General features: G+C 42.3%; 1 protein-coding gene across 2 annotated transcripts in view; it reads left to right on the top strand.

Annotated features, from left to right (window-relative positions):
• The window catches only part of OTUD7A (OTU deubiquitinase 7A), a 205,797-nt gene that overhangs the window by 91,648 nt on the left and 101,296 nt on the right, over positions 1 to 12,853 (top strand). For both annotated transcript variants that reach the window (XM_033100272.1, XM_033100273.1), the window contains exon 2: positions 1,770 to 1,903. In XM_033100272.1, coding sequence (XP_032956163.1) covers positions 1,839 to 1,903 — 65 coding nt within the window. In that variant the 5' untranslated portion in view covers positions 1,770 to 1,838. The remainder of the gene's footprint in view (positions 1 to 1,769; positions 1,904 to 12,853) is intronic.

Genomic DNA, 12,853 nt, shown 5'->3' with positions numbered 1-12,853 from the left:
ACCCCAATAAAATTAAAAAAAAAGTAAAATTCCCCAAATAAAAGACAGACACTCTGAAACTGAGTAAGTAATTAAATTTATCTAGAAGGTATTAAATGAGACACAGCTGAAATAAAATGGCCTAAAAAAGTGAAAATACAAAGGCATAGGCAAAATTATAAGCAATATTACAAAAAAAAAAAAGAGGAGCCATGATGCAGGTGGCAGAGTAGAGCTCAAGGTGGGACGTTGTATAGAAAGCGCACGTATGTTACATTGATAAAAGATACAAACCACCAAAAAGGGGGCGTGGTCACGTCAGCTTTGAGGTGTTGACACAGTCAAGCTTCTGCAGATGTGTGATTTATCCGTCTGGGTGGGAGATGTCAGAGGGGGAGCCAGCTGGGGGGGGGGTGGTACCCCAGGCCTCTCAGGACCTGTGGGCGGCTGCCCCACCCCCACCTCAGGGCACTCAGCCCCGACAGGTGTGTCCAGAGACTAAGGCAGGATCCCCAGGCTTCACCCAGAGTCGAGATGGCATCAGGTAGGAAAGCAGGGTTCCTGCACCACGTGTGGCGTAGTCTGTAGGGTGGATGGATGGGACTCGACTCCCTTCCCTGCACAGCCAGAGCCCTACGGAGTAGCTTCCAAGCGTCTTAGGCTCTGACTCCTGCAAGCAAACCCCACATTGCAGGTCAGTGAGTGGATCTTAGGGGTTAAGACGCTGTTGATGTCACTCCATACCCCCATGTGCACTGGACACCATGGTGCCCCTGCCTGGACTGTGACTGCTCTGCAGGGACCCTCCAGACTCAGGATGCTGTTTGCATCCTGACCCCCCACGTGGATGGGGGGGCTCCCCATCGGGACCTCTGGATTCCATAGGGGCCACAGAGCCCGGGGCTCCACGGCAGGGACTGGGGACAGCTTCCTGATGCCCAGGTTCCCGGGGGCCACACCAGCTGAGTCACAGAACGTCAGGAGTCGGGTTTGGTGTGAGCCCCACGTGGAAGCGCCCTGCACGCTCCTGAGCTTCTCAGGATGGCGCTTCTCACAGTCAGTGCGATGAGACTTCCCGTGTATCCCCACCTGCCTTCCCACACTGGCAGTCACTACAAACTAAAGGGTGGGATCGTGTATGGGCAGGAGAGTCGGGCATGGGGCTCACTCTCAAGACCGTTTCCAGGTCCTGTTGAATACTGAAAATCATTTTGCAATTGGAAATATTAACATTTACAGTTTTAAATATTTTTTAAACTTCTTAAAACTAAAATCTGGGGCTGGCCCGGTGGCTCAGGAGGTTAGAGCTCCATGCTCCTAACTCCGAAGGCTGCCGGTTCGATTCCCACATGGGCCAGTGGGCTCTCAACCACAAGGTTGCCGGTTCAATTCCTCGACTCCCGCAAGGGATGGTGGGCTGCGCCCCCTGCAACTAAGATTGAACACGGCACCTTGAGCTGAGCTGCCGCTGAGCTCCCGGATGGCTCAGTTGGTTGGAGCGCGTCCTCTCAACCACAAGGTTGCCGGTTCGACTCCCGCAAGGGATGGTGGGCTGCGCCCCCTGCAACTAGCAACGGCAACTGGACCTGGAGCTGAGCTGCGCCCTCCACAACTAAGATTGAAAGGACAACAACTTGACTTGGAAAACAGGCCTGGAAGTACGCATTGTTCCCCAATAAAGTCCTGTTCCCCTTCCCCAATAAAATCTTAAAAAAAAAAAAAAACTAAAATCTTAAATTCTCACTCTTGAGAGAGTATGAACATTGTCTTCTGCTCTTTTTCTTTCCCAGAGTTCTCAGGGCCTGTGGTCTCACATTTTCTACCTTCTACCGGGGCGACATGGGCCACTTCCGGCAGGGATGGTGCAGTGTTGGCCCAGACGCCTGACTGCCACACGCCTCCAGGGAATCGCAGTGTCTGAAAAGTAAGTCCTGTGCCCACGGGGCCCTGGTGACCGTGCCAGAGGGGCCGGCACAAGTCAACATCTGTCATACTGCTGGGGGCAGGTGACAGGTCAGATTAAAGCCAGGGAGGGGGTCTGACCTGTCTACTAAAGTCCACTGAGAGAGAATTAGGAAAGGAATTTTCATTGCATTAGAATTTGCGTCTAGAATAATAAACATTATTCTTCAAAAGAACATGCCTGTGGTGAATGAGCAGCCAGTGATTGGATTTATACTCGTGCAAATTTTAAGGAACAGCTATCAATGATTGATTTTTAAAGTATTATGAGATTCCTCTAAAGAAAAGATAGTCTCATCATCTTCAAATGTCGTTTTCCATTTTAAGGTTTCCTCTTAGTTCTTGTCCAAAAGCGCAACTTGTCTCTAGTTGATAACATGGTATAGTGCTTCCTTTGCCTTATGACTCTTTGAACAAACGTTTTCATTTACTTTTTTGCCTACTTTTTATTTTGATAAACCTCAAACCTACAGAAAAATGGAAAGTGTACACCCATATATTCTTCACTCAGATTTACGAATAGATTATGCACATAGCCACACACACAGAGAGACTATAAATGTGTATTTGTGTGTGTTATGTACGTGTGATCTGTTTTTCCTCTGCATCATTTGCAAGTAAGTTGCAGACATCATGACATACTTCAGCATGTATTTCTGAAGTTCATAGGCTGTCTTCCTCAGAACTATAATACCATTTTACACACACACACACACACACACACACACACACACACATACTGGTGGTGCCAAAAAATGTATACAAGTGGACACTTTGGTCAACGTTGCTCAAGCAGTAGTTCGCCGTAATCAGAAGTGTCTGGATGCTGATGGGAACCACTTTGAGCACCTCTTGTCATTGCAGAAGTCAAACGTGACTTGTATTCACCTTTTGTTATTGGTATATATTGAGTATTACAATTTTAATAGTTTTCCTTTCTTAAAATGTGTATACACTTTTTTTGGCACCTTGCATGTGTGTGTGTGTATGGAGAGAGAGAGAGAATATATAGTTTTTATATGTAATTATTATATAATTCCTCATTATTACTGTTTAAATTTACATTGATGAATTTAACATTGATAAATTCTCCTTTACTACCGTGGAATTTAACATTGATGAATTTAACACTGATCCAATATATAGTCCCTACTGAAATACCTCCAGTTGTCCCCCAAATATTCCTCATAGCTCTTCTCCCCTGTCTGGCATTCAGTTAAGTATTGTGCACTGAATTTGGTTATATGTTTCGGTCTAAACCAAGACGTGCTTTTGTTTTTGACTTTGTGCGGTTGGCATTTTTGTGCGGTTGACATTTTTGGAGAGTCTCCCCGTCTGGATTCGCCTGTTTCTCATACTTAGATTCGGGTAAACATTTGTGTATTTACACCACATCTGGGGGCCACCATGTCATCGTGAGCTTTATAAAGTTACTAGGTTTTTAAAAATTTTTTGTCATTAGTAAGTAATTGGTGGGATTACCTCGGAGACTGTGTGACTACCTCTTCCCAGCTAATTTTCACTTGTTTTACCTTCCATTGACGGTTGTATTGTGACTTTTAACTAATCTATTTATCATTTCACCAGCCGTTCTTCCTCCCTGTCCCGTCGCCCTTCATTTTTCTCTTTTTCCATAGTTGTGCGCTATCACCCAAGGGAGTATATCGAGGCAGTCAAGACTCTGAAATTAGACAGTCTAGAGACGTGTCTGGTTTGCATGTCGTCTCTGCCACACACTACCCGGATGACCTTGAGCTAGGACTTCAAGTCACAAACCCTCAGTGCCCTTATTGTTAAAATTAGGAGCCTAATTAACTAGTAACTACGGTCTGGGGGTGGAGCTTGAGTTCTCAGCGTGTTTTATGAGTTGTGAATTGTTACGTGAATAGGTGTGACACTTCCCAAGATTTTCAGAACAGGACCAAACAGGCTCGTTTGTGTTTTAGGAGGACATCCAACATTCGAGCAATCATCGCTTTTCCTTTTTCTCAAGTTTGGAATACAGTTTTCTATAACAATTAGCTGAAAATAAATAAATAGAAGAGTGGCTGAGAAATTTTGAGTGATCAAGTGTTGCCTTTTCGGCTGCACAATGAATGAACTTGAGCCCTCGTGTAAATGCTCCAAGGACATCTGGGACAGGCAGCTTCTGACGTGGTTCCCAATCACTTCTGCCTCCTGACAGCCACACTCTGGTGTTGTCCCCTGCCCTCGTGTGGGCCTGGACCCCGTGACCTTCTCCTCATAAACAATATAGCAGACGTGACAGACTGCTACTTCCAAGATCAGGATACACAAACCCTTGTGTGTGTTGCCTTGCTGACAAAGCCAGCTGTCATTTTGCAACCTCACCAATGGAAAGGCCCATGTGGCAAGAGATTGAGGTCCTCGGCTCAACAGCCCTTGAGAAACAATTCTGCCAACATTTGCATGCGTGTGCGTGGAGGGGGCCCATTCAGACAAGACTGCAGCCCCAGCCATCGTTTCTGCAGCCTGTGCGCGGCCCCGAGCCAGAAAACCCAGCTAAGTGTCGCCCTGAGACCTGACCTGCAGAACCTGCGAGATGATAGATGCAGTGTTTTAAGTCACTGAATTTGGTGGCGGGGAGGGGGGGTATAATTTGTTTCCCAGCAGTAGATAACCAATGCAGCACCCACAAAATGTGTAGGGTTGATTATATTTGGATATGTGCTGCTCAGCAAGCCTCTTTCATCTCCTCTGCTTCTCCCATCTTCCTTCTCTTGCCTTCTCTCCTACCTTTCCCCGCCTTTAATAATCTTTAAGATTGATAATCGTCCTTTCTTGCTTCCTGTTCCGTTTGGGGTCCCTTTTTCTGGCAGCTGTGATTACATCCTGGCGGTTGATTAGAGAGGCTTGAACTCAGAGGCAATTTATTCGTGGGGACAATGTGCTGTTCGGAAAAAGAAAAAGAAAAAACTCCATAGCAAAAGAATTTTCTCAGTTAAAATCAATTGCTTCAGACTTGCTGTGACTCTCTCCTCCAGAGCAGCAAGACTTCTTATTTGGTGATCCTAAGCCACTGCTGAGTGTTTGAGGGAAATTGGTTTCACCATTCTTTCCTCCGGGGATAGAGGACATATATTTTTTTTCTGCTTAAAAATGCAGTTTCTTTCTTGACTCAAACAGCTAATCCTGGAACTTGAACTTCATTTTTATCAGTTTCAATACAGCAACAACCTTTTAAAAATCCTAAGTTCTTTGGATATGATACAGAATTCACCAAAAGCAAATCTTCTGAAAGAATCGTGCTCCAGAGGGTCTTACCAGGTTTCCACAGTTATTAGTTTAAGAATATATTTGCAAATAAGTGACTAGATAGTAACAACAACAATAGTCACGCCCGACCTTTTCTCAGCACTGCTAAGATCCAGGCTCTGCGTTACAGCATCGTCTGCACAACCATACAAACAGGACCGCGATCCTCTGTGAACGACGAAGCAAGGAGAACTGGGGGCTACAGGCAAACTGTCCCCGTTTTGCTTGCGTACCTGTGTGAATTTGTATTTTTAGATAAGCATTTCTAGTGACTGAAGGGTAGAACCCAGATAACTAAAGAACACAATTAGTAAATTAACACAGTAGGTCGTCTAGTTGCCAGGTAATTATAGAAAGGTGGTTCTTAAAAAAATCCGTCTATCTCAGTGTCATTTTTTAAAAATGATCAAAGCCATTCAGGATGGTGGATATCTGTGGAAGTCCTTTTCCTTTGTCATTTGTTTGTTTAGGTAACCTGGCTTGTTCTATTTGGAGAAATAGACACTTATGTAAAATATTGAATTTTACCAATCACCAACATGTAAATATTCATCTAATATGAACTTACTAAAAAGCCGAAAACCTGAAATTCTGCTTGGGAATTGTGTGTGTGTGTGTGTGTGTGTGTGTGTGTGTGTGTGTGTGTGTAAATGGAAAAGAGCTACTGCATCTTCTCCCTTTGTTTCGTTTACTATAAATATTCTGGAAGCTTTCAAGTGTAAATATCCAGCTCACTGGGACTTCTCTCTAAATGTCTGTTAGATAGCTTTCCCTACCTTCCCTCGTAACACACACACACACACACACACACACACACACTCACACACACTTGCACGTACATGCACTTACACCGCACATAACCACGCGTACACACACTCATACACCGACACACAGAAGCTCACACTCCTGAACACGTGTACAAACTCACGATGCACACGGAATGCACATACATACATACACACCCCCACACATGGACACCTAAACACACAGGCACACTTGGTCTATGCTCCATTTAGAGTTAAATTTACATGTGATGTGAGGTGTAAATTGCGGTGTTTTGTTTGTTTTTGCATATGGATGTCCATTTGTTCCAGCACCATTTGTTAAAAGTCTGTCCTTTCTCCACCCAGATTGCCTTTGTCAAAAAATCAGTTGTTGGCGGCTGGTTAGCTCAGTTGGTTAGAGCACAATGCTCATAACACCAGGGTCGCCGGTTCAATCCCCGCACTGTGAGCTGCGCCTTCCACAACTAGATTGAAACAACTACTTGACTTGGAGCTGATGGGTCCTGGAAAAACACACGTAAAGTAAATAAAAGTTAAAAAAAATTTTTTTTTAAATCAGTTGTCTATATTCAGTTCCATTGATCTAAGTGTTCTTTCACAAAACTGTACTGTCTTGACCACAGTAGATTTATAATGCATCTTAAAATTGGGTGGTGTGAATCCTCCAAACTTTTTCTTCTTTTTCAAAATTATTTTCGCCTAATATAGTTCCTTTACTTTTCCATATAAATTTTAGATTCAGTGTGTTCGTATCTACGGAGAATCCTGCTTTGTTACTGGTTGGGATCACACTGAATTCATAGATCGTATGAGGATAATTGACATCTTAACTGTATTGTACCTTCATCCGTGCAAACAGTACGTCTGGCTGTGTATTAGGTTACTCTTGTCTCTTCTGTCTGAAGTTATACACTCCTTACCACATCCTGTTCTATCTTTCTGCCCCGTCCGTACCTCCCCCACTCTGCACTCACATGGAGACGAACCTGCTACCTCTCCCTGCACAATCGCTCGGCCTCCTGTGGTTTGTAGGTGAGAGAGACCACCCTCAGAGCCTCTCCCATTCTCTCCTCCACGCCAGCACGATGGTACCTTCCCCCATGTGCTTCTAGCGCGTCTTGCATCTCTCAGAGCACTGAGTACCATGTGATAAAACTCCTTCTCTAACTTTAAAATTGTTTTTATTGAGTTAACATTGGTAGCATTCTATAACTTCCAAGTGTTCAACATTATAACTTGGCGTCTAGGTACATGATAGCGTGCTCACCACCGAAAGTCGAGGCCACCAGCCTGAATACTCTTCAAAGGCGGAACCCATGCCTGCTATTGGGTTGTACCCCTGGCACATAACGCATAGCAAAGGCTCAGTTCCCAGCAGTTGATTGCAGAAATGGAGAAATAAAGGGATGGAGGGAAATGAAAAGGGGGAAGATTTACATATATTGAAGGTCTTCTCAGTGTCTATCGGTATGACAGGGTAGAGACGACTAGATTGCTTAATAGCTAGAAGTTAGATTGACAGGAAGTTAGATGTCAGGAGACAATGAAATAGATAGGGAGGGAGGAGAAAAGAGATACGGATGGATGGATGGATGGATGGATGGATGGATGGATGGATGGATGGATGGATAGACGGACTGACGGAGGCAAATAATCACGTGAATACATCGACAGGCATATATGTGTAGATTGGCAAATAGGTTGAAAGACAGATAGAGAGACCAACAGATGGACAGTGCAACAAAGAGTTACTAGGTTAGATAGACAGGTAAACAGATAGTAGTAAGAAAGATAGACAGACCAACAGAGAGACAGATAGTTAGACACAGACAGAAAACAGGAAAAAGAGAGGCAAACTTATAGCGAGAAAGGCAGATATTTACATAAATAGATAGTGAAATAGATAGATAAACATGTAGTTGGAGAGATGGATAGCCAGACAAAATAGAGGTAGATAGAAAGGTAGATAGGTAGATAGGTGAGAAGGTAGGCAAATAAGCAGGTATGCAGGTAGGTGAAAATAGAGAGGGAGAGGTAGAAGATTAGCCAGATAGGCAATAGGTAGGTAGATAGTTAAGTAGGTGGGTAGGTAGATAGATAGATAGATTTATTTAAATTTAGTGAAGCTTAACAAAATTCTAAGAAAGATGTGGCATCTTCCCCATGTATAGGTGAAGAAATAGATTCAAAGGGGTTTAATGACTCCCCAAAGACCATACTTGGTATTGGATATTATGAAATGGATTTTGTTTTGTTTTGTTTTGTTTTAAATGCTGAATTGGCTAATGTTGGTATGTAGGAAAAGTATTGATTTTTGTATGTTGATCTTGTTCCAGCCATTTAAAATGTTCTCATTTGTTCTAATATTTAGTCATGGGCTTGTCTGAACTGCGATGGAATTGTTTCTAATGTTTTCATTATTAGGAAGGGTAATTCCTGTAAGTTTGGGATCAATACTTACAATTAAGTAAAAGATGTTTCCTCTATTCGTCGTTCATTTTGAGCTGTTATAATGGGTAAATGTGGACTTTTCAGCATCTTTTGAGACCAAATGGTTTTTCTCCTGTGATTTAATAGAGTACGCTAGCATCAGAATCCTGTTTGGCCATGGGTAACAGAAAAGAAAAGTAGAATTTAATAAGAGGGGAATTGATTGCTCTCTCATGTTAGTCTGGAGTGAGGCATGTCAGGGATGCCTATGGCAGCTCTAGAAAGTTCCATGGTCTTTTCTCGGTCCACCTGAATCTCCATGTATCCTTAAGCTCCATTATCAAACACTCTTGGTGATGCTGCAGCCCCAGGTCCCTTCTTTGTCCTTTTTGTCTTTTACTACAATTTGGATTCACTTGCTAGTCTTTAAGTTTTACATCTATATTTATAAATGAAATTCACCTATGATTTTCTTTTTGCTATAGCTTCTAGTTTTGCCATCTGAGTTATTCTACCTTCATGTATCAATTAGGGATAAGTTGAGCTACAAGTAACCAAATATTTGACTTGAACAAATAGTATTTATATGAGAAGAAAGATCAGAAGTCCCGAGGCGGGTAGTCTAAGGCTGGTGCAAATATTCTGTGAAACCAGCATGAATGGACTTTCAACTCCACTGACTTTGCATGTTGGTTGTTGTCGTCTGGCTTTCAACTCATAGTCCCAAGATGGCAGGTGTCCTTACAGATGTTTCCTTGCTTAAGGCAGAAAGAAGGAGGGGAGGCAAGTGGGAACAGTCTGTGCCAGTGGAGCCTGTCCCTTTCTATCAGGTAAGCAGCAGCGTTCCCATAAACCCAACCAGTTGACTTCTGTTTCCATCCTGAGGACCAAATTCCAGGTCAAGGGCATGAGATTACCAAGGACTGACTTTGACCCGTTATGATTCATCCCTGGGTGCTAGGACTGTTGTCCATCTTCTCTGAACTCCAGGATTCTCCACTGCTACCTGATAAACGAGCGCTCTGTCAGCCGTAGGCGAATAGGGTACGGTGGGCAACACCTGAGAAAATGAGCACCTTCCCATTTCTTTCTATGTCTTTGACCCATTTTCCACTTTGTTACCAAATGTCCATGTCTTTGTTTTTCAAAAACATGTCGATTCCCTGCTCAGAAACTCCCAGTGCCTTCCCACTGGCCTCACACTGGACTCCAGCTGCTCTCCCGACAGCCCACAGGGCCTGACCCTGACCTTCACCCACAGTCTCTGAGCCCACCAGCTCTCCTGCCCCTGGGACCTGTGGCTCCCGGGGGCTCCCAGACATGCGTGTGCCCATTGCCCTCTGCTTGTGGTGTTCCCCCAGCAGTGGAATGTCCTCTTGCAGCCTTCCTAAATCCTCCTCAAAAACTTGTCTTACATTTACCCATTTCCATTCTTCCAGATAGAAGGAAATGTTCCTTTCTAGTATTCTAACGATTTTTCTTATAAACAGCATTATAGTGTTTATTCCAATCTGAGTTGAATTATGGTTATTTTCATGTCCACCCTTCAGAGTGGAATAAGAATTTGGATTTAAAACTTTTATTTTCACTTTATCTATTCACTCAGCAGATTTATTTAGCATCTGTTATATTCCAGATCATGGTGGTATCAAGACAAAACATGAACTCTGCCCTCCAGGGAGAGGGAGGGAGGCAGGCAGGTCAGGGTTGACAGCCCAGGACTTGCAATGTTTAAAGTGTTCCTCCGCTGTCATGACAACAGGAGGCCATGGAAAGAGTCTGACTCATTAGGTTCTTTTTGTCCAGTAGAAAAGGCACCTTTGGGGTGGCCGGTTAGCTCAGTTGGTTAGAGCACAGTGCTTTTAACAAAAAAGTTGCCGGTTCGATCCCCACGTGGGCCACTGTGAGCTGCGCCCTCTATAACTGGATTGAAACAACTACTTTACTTGGAGCTGATGGGTCCTGGAAAAACGCGCTTAAAATAAATAAAAGTTAAAAAAAAAAAGGACAACATTTAAAAAAAAAAAAAGAAAAGAAAAGGCATCTTTTCCCAGAAGAAGAGCTGAGTAAAATAATTGAAATCAGTAGAACAACTGTAAACCTATTTAGTGGCTTGTTTGGGTCTTGTTGACCCAACTCTTGTTGATAGCGCGTTGGTCTGGTTCAGACACATATTTTATGGCAGTGTAACCACTAAATTTACACGCCTGGACAATACAAGCATAAATCTTTCAAACAAGCCAGTCTTGCAGTCAGTCCAGTGCTGGAGACGTGGACTCGTGCAGAGCAGCTCTGCTCCAGATTTGTAAGGATGAGATAATGTCTCTGGCATTCAGGTTCCCTTGGAAGGGGATCATTCCAGGGTGAGGACACGTGATGCATTTGCCAGGATGTAGTCGTCCTCTACGACTCAGAAATGTAAGTGCAGCCATGTCTCGTGGCCTTAAAAATGAGCTTCTGTGTTCAAGTGTTGTCTTACAAATGAGTGCTTATTATTCCTTGTGGGTTCTTCAAGAATTGCCTCATCTTTAATGTGAGTTCAAGTCAGGAAGTGGCATGGAAAGAACAGCCTGTAACTCTCTGGGGGGCATGAGCCTTGAACGTGGTGACAGCCGTTCCACCTCTCATATTAACAACCCTTGAGGAAATAGATATTTCACTGATTCATATATCACTTCAGTGCACACAATAAAAAACCACAGTAGATCCTACACTCACTATTATTTCCCCAAAATATAAATTTTAGGAGAGAATGTTCTTCCACCTTTCCATATAGGAGAAAACCGTGAAAGATGTGATTGAGCGTCAACGAGGGAAATGCTTTGCTTCTGATCATGCATCTAGCACATACCGTGTTTCAGAGGCACCAGACATTTTGGCCTGAGAGCGTTTGAAGACCCCTGTACCACTGTTAAGGGATGGTGACTGGCAACCTTTGGATCGAAGTGGGTTGTGGGGGAATCATAACTCTGCCACTGGACTCTCTGGTCTTCAGCAAAATAGAACAAAGTGGCTGCCTTATACAGCTGTCGTCTGTGTGAGAGTTAACTCACGATAAAGCACTCAGCACTTGTTGTTGTGGGTACATGGCAAGTAGTAGTTATTTTCCTCGCTTAGACATAGAGAGGATTTAGACCCTTAGGAAAAATGTCTTTCATTGTTCAGCTCCATTCAAATAAACTTGAAAACCAAGATAAAATGGATATAAATGTAGGAAACTACAATCTCACAAAATTGAATCTTATAGAGTTAGAAAGTCTAAACAGAGTAATTTCCATAGGAAAAGAATAGAGACGGTGGTAAAAAGAATTCCCCTGCCCCCCCAAAAGGATGATTGATTCACAGGAATATCTTCAAACCTGTAAAATATCAGATAACCCCAAATGCTACTTAGGTTATTGCAAGAGAATTGAGAAGGAAGATAAACTTCCTGTTTTGTTTTGTATATATAATGTTGACTATACAACCTGACAAAGATTGGTCGTAAAAACCATGTCTCAGTCTAATGCATTAATATTGACGTAAGGATTTTAAATAAAAATTAGTTTTTAAATAATAATTTTAAATAATAAATTTTTTAATTTAGTTTTTAAATAAAAACTAAATCACAAAGCATATAAATAAGTACCAGTGCATGATTAAAAGGGATTTAGTACAGAAATATGAGTAAGGTTCAATTTTATAAGCTATTAAAGGAATTCATCATATTAATCGATCTTAAGAAAAAAATCAACAGTCATCCATGATAATATGATGCTTTCTTAACATTTGTATGTGTATGTGTACACGTGTGTATGTACCAAAAGCCAGCAGACAGCATCTTATTTAATATGGAAATGACAAAGTTATTCCCATTTAAGAGCAAAGCTAAGATGTCAATCACTGCTACTAATATTTACTATTAAATTGAATTAGTCAATTCAATCAGGCAAAAGAAAACAGAAGCTTAAGAACTTAAAATTAAAAGGGTAACACGGTATCTATTTGCATTTGATATGATTGTATTTGTGGAAAACCAAAAAAAAAAAAAGATGGAAAATTTTCTACTGATATTAAGAATTTAGTGAAATAGCAGGTTATAAATTTAACACCCAGAAATCAATAGGTTTCTTTAAAAATATAATAACCAGTTAACACACATATGAGAGAAAAGATACCTTTTATGAGTACCTAGGCATACACCTAACAAGAAAATACAGAAATAGACCCAACTGCATATGCAAATTTAGGGTACAATAATGGAGGTACCTGAACTCAGTCAGCTTTACCATCTGATGGGCTTTTTCATAAGCGGTGTTGGAAGAGCTGGACAGACATAGGGGAAATGGTAAAATTGGATTTATTCCTAATTTAATACACCAGGATCAATTCCAATTGCATCAGAGCTTTAAATATAAACATGAAAACTTTCAATTAGTAGA

The sequence above is a fragment of the Rhinolophus ferrumequinum genome, chromosome 28 (assembly GCF_004115265.2).
Source record: "Rhinolophus ferrumequinum isolate MPI-CBG mRhiFer1 chromosome 28, mRhiFer1_v1.p, whole genome shotgun sequence".
Taxonomy (NCBI): Eukaryota; Metazoa; Chordata; class Mammalia; order Chiroptera; family Rhinolophidae; genus Rhinolophus; species Rhinolophus ferrumequinum.
Note: the sequence above shows the minus strand (reverse complement) of the source record. Positions and strands in the feature narration are given on the sequence as shown.